The following is a 3,506-nucleotide window of genomic DNA, read 5'->3' as shown; positions in this document are numbered from 1 at the left end:
GAGTCTTAAACTCTTAGTTTTCACTGCCGAGTCAGAGTCAAAGTGATTGACGAAGAAGGTTGTGGCGTAAGGATTTGTATTTTTCTATTTCTTGAGTGATAAGTTGCAATTTGAAACTTTTAATTTTAAGGGATGAATTTGATTTTTTTAAAAAAATTAAGTTAACTATTATGTATTAGAAGTTAGAACTAAACTATAATTGAATTCAAAAGAAAAAGAGTAAAAGAAAAAAATAAGACAATTTGTTATTAAGTATGTTGTATTCAATTAACTAAAAAAATTAAAGATGGGATTTGAACCCGGATCATCCAGCAAACAAGGGAATTGAAGTGCCCAGCATAACCACTTCTTCCATCCATCTTTTAGTGTCTGGGGGCACAACTAAAATATTTAAGGGGTCCAGGTTTTTTCCGAAACTAACGGGGTCCCGTGACTTTTTTTCCGAGACTAACGGAGTCCCGTAACTCCTCTACATGCAACGTAGGTCCGCCTCTGTATAGAAGATAAGAGAAATTAAGGGGTTATTGTATTTTAAACTTAAGAATGCAAAGTAATAATTCGATCATTGAGCTATATCATTCAGTGCTCTTGCGTATTATGCCTCGAACTTTAGAACGCAAAGGTACTAACAATTCTATATATCAGAGTTACTTTATCACCTAGTACTCCTGCTGAGTGTCGATTGAATATCAATTTTTACCTAATTCGTTCATGCATATCACCAGTGTAGCCGAGTCTGGTATTCATTTAATTTTGAATACATGACCTGTTAAGAAATTAAAAGAAATATGTTTTAGCTTTTATACTCCTTTTCCCCTAAATATAAAGATAAGGGGAAAGAAAAAAAAAGATAGGCTGGATAGGAAGGTTCTAGTCACGAAATTATTTTCATGATTCAAAGAAACTGCAACTTCTGCCGAAAGGATTTTATCCATTTATTAGCTGATGAAGCACTTTTATTAGCAATAAAAAGAAAAGAAAAGATGAAGCACTTTATATTGATTTTCGGCTACTGAGTCAATGATTTTATTGGAGAAGTTGCAACTTGCCAGAGATAAACTGAATGATTGCGTACGATATAGTTGATGATTGTTGGCCCAAAATATCTGGGCGGAAAAAAACTGCAGCCAAAGCACAAGTAGTGGCTACACTGCCTCCTTGCAATTCTCGTTTTTCCAAGTAACCAAGTTGTTTCATAACTTCACTCACTAAATACTAAAAGATAAAATCTGTACATTTTGCTGAGTCCCAATAACTTGTCTTTTTTAATGATATCCTGATTTCAACTTTTGTATGTACAATGAACTTGTTTGCTATGTACCAAAAAAAAGAAAGAAGTAAGAAAAAATTGACCTGCCTAACCAATAAGGTGAAAGGGAAAAAAAAAAATCAGAGCTGATAACAAAAAGATCTTCAGTACTCTGGTTTTTTCTATCACTTAAATATAAAATAATTTGAGATAGACATCACCGAACGCAGACCCAGCCATCATCAGTGGACCACTCAGATTCAGGTCCTTCATTGATTAACTCCCGCAGCCTCTCCGCCGGAGTTGTGGACCATGACCCGCCGCTAAAATTCAGTAATTCTTGAATTGCCGGTGAGGGCAGATATGTAATTGAACATGTTGCTGAGGATTCAGCAGAGTCATCAGATACCCAATCTGGGAAATCAAATGGGCACCTAGGAGACGTCGAAGGACTGCCACTCCCGCATGTTTCGTCATTCAATGTAACAGTGACATCATCATAATGTTGATCAGCAACAAAAGGATGGTGTAGAAGCATCTCAGCCGTCCATCTATTTCTTGGGTCCTTCACAAAGCATTTTCCTAGAAAATCTTCTCCTTCGTCGGATAACTTCGCGGGAAATTCAGGCAATTGATCACCAACTCCAATTGCCATCAATAGTTGGGTTATATTTGAGTATTTCCAAACTGGAGCTCCTGCTGCCATCTCTGCCACAACACACCCAAGTGCCCAGATATCGGCGGGAGAGTCTTGTTCGCCGCCGGTAACCATTTCCGGCGACATGTACAATGGAGTACCCCTCAATTCACATCGCAGGTTATCATCTTTCATTGAATCAGCTCTTTTTGCCAATCCAAAGTCAGCAATTTTGACCTGACCATCTTTGCCTAAAAGAATGTTCTGAAGTTTAATATCACAGTGGACATAGCCACTCTTGTGGATATAGTGTAGCCCTCTGAGTAAGGCCTTGGTGTATTTTCTGATTTCAAATTCCGGCAATCTATGATCACTGGAATTCATGAGCTTTTCCGACAAGTCACCTCCAGAAGCATACTCCAATAAGACATTGTATATCTTTTCGCCATTTTCGTATGTAAAGTTGTCGCCAAGGCAATTGATGATGTGGGGGCAACTGTTAAGCTCATCCAAGATCAGCTTCTCGTTCAACAGAGTAGCTGAACAGGAAGCAGCAGAAGATTTAACCACCATCGATTGAGAAAACAGAGTATTCTGGCATCTGGGTATTGCAAAGTTGACTTTGCCGAAGCTTCCATGGCCTACTGCTTCACCTCGAACCCAATCCATGGCTGTATTTTTTGGGGGAAAATTAAGCTGAATTTTTGTTATTTTAGGCTTTCTGTTAAAGAAGGAAAGAATAGAGCAGAGGAACGCGCAATTCACCGCGAACTTTGCTTCACACAGGGGACTTCTATATATAGTGCGGGGGAAATTATTTTTTCTTTTTTTGTTTTCTCTTTCCAATTTCCTTTTGAAGGTTTTTTGCTGAATTAAATTTAATGAACAATGTTCATACAGCTAGTGAATAGTGACGAATGCATACGTCACTGCATGTATTAGTTTTTTTTGGGTATAATTTTATTATTAATTAATAATAGTTCAAGTTGTGGGAGACACAATAATAAAATAAAAATGGCATGTGATTGTGGTAAGATATTTGTTCCTTCTTTTTCCCCCCTCAAATGAAGGGTGCTACTTCCTAATTTCGCTAAAACAATGGAGATCACTTTTCGAGACGTGGTCCATTTGAATCATTATGCATAGTGTTAATATATGGTGTCAAAACTATACAGTTAGTAAAGATCATCGTATGAATTGACAAATAAAATTTAGAAATTTGTTTGTACCTTTATTTTCAAAAAATCATTTACGTACAACGGTTGAGAATCGAACCCCACAGCCACAAGGATGGGTCCGATAGTGATGGTTGTGAAATCTACCTATATTGACGGTCACATTTTAAACATTCCTATCAACAAAATGCAAAACAGAACAAAGAGGTTTCAATCAGAGAATACAAACGGAGAGCGCTTGTTTCTGTCAACGATTAAATTGTGTAACTGAATCGTACAAAAATAATTATATATGGCTAATAGGCGCCTTTAAAAGTCGCAGCATCTTTTGTTATTCATATACGGTTTGCCCATAATTAGCAAGTAACAGTGAAGACTTTTTGCACTTTTCATGGCTCTAATGGGTTTTCAACCCTTTTTACTGTTATTCAATTGTAGTCATAAC

At 37.0% G+C, this 3,506-nt stretch overlaps 1 protein-coding gene across 1 annotated transcript; it reads right to left on the bottom strand.

Moving 5' to 3' along the window:
• Positions 1 to 1,236: 1,236 nt before the first annotated feature.
• LOC107804161 (mitogen-activated protein kinase kinase kinase 20-like) lies at positions 1,237 to 2,914 on the bottom strand. Its single transcript, XM_016628003.2, has one exon. It carries the CDS (start codon positions 2,553 to 2,555, stop codon positions 1,467 to 1,469), a length of 1,089 nt encoding a protein of 362 aa, XP_016483489.2. The 5' UTR covers positions 2,556 to 2,914; the 3' UTR covers positions 1,237 to 1,466.
• Positions 2,915 to 3,506: the final 592 nt, after the last annotated feature.

The sequence above is a fragment of the Nicotiana tabacum genome, chromosome 17 (genome assembly GCF_000715075.1).
Source record: "Nicotiana tabacum cultivar K326 chromosome 17, ASM71507v2, whole genome shotgun sequence".
NCBI classification, from domain to species: Eukaryota; Viridiplantae; Streptophyta; class Magnoliopsida; order Solanales; family Solanaceae; genus Nicotiana; species Nicotiana tabacum.
This window is presented reverse-complemented; position numbering and strand designations above follow the sequence as displayed.

Bases quoted from the DNA above. Each gene is read 5' to 3' on its own strand.
- LOC107804161 (XM_016628003.2), bottom strand. From the start codon at position 2,555: ATGGATTGGGTTCGAGGTGAAGCAGTAGGCCATGGAAGCTTCGGCAAA.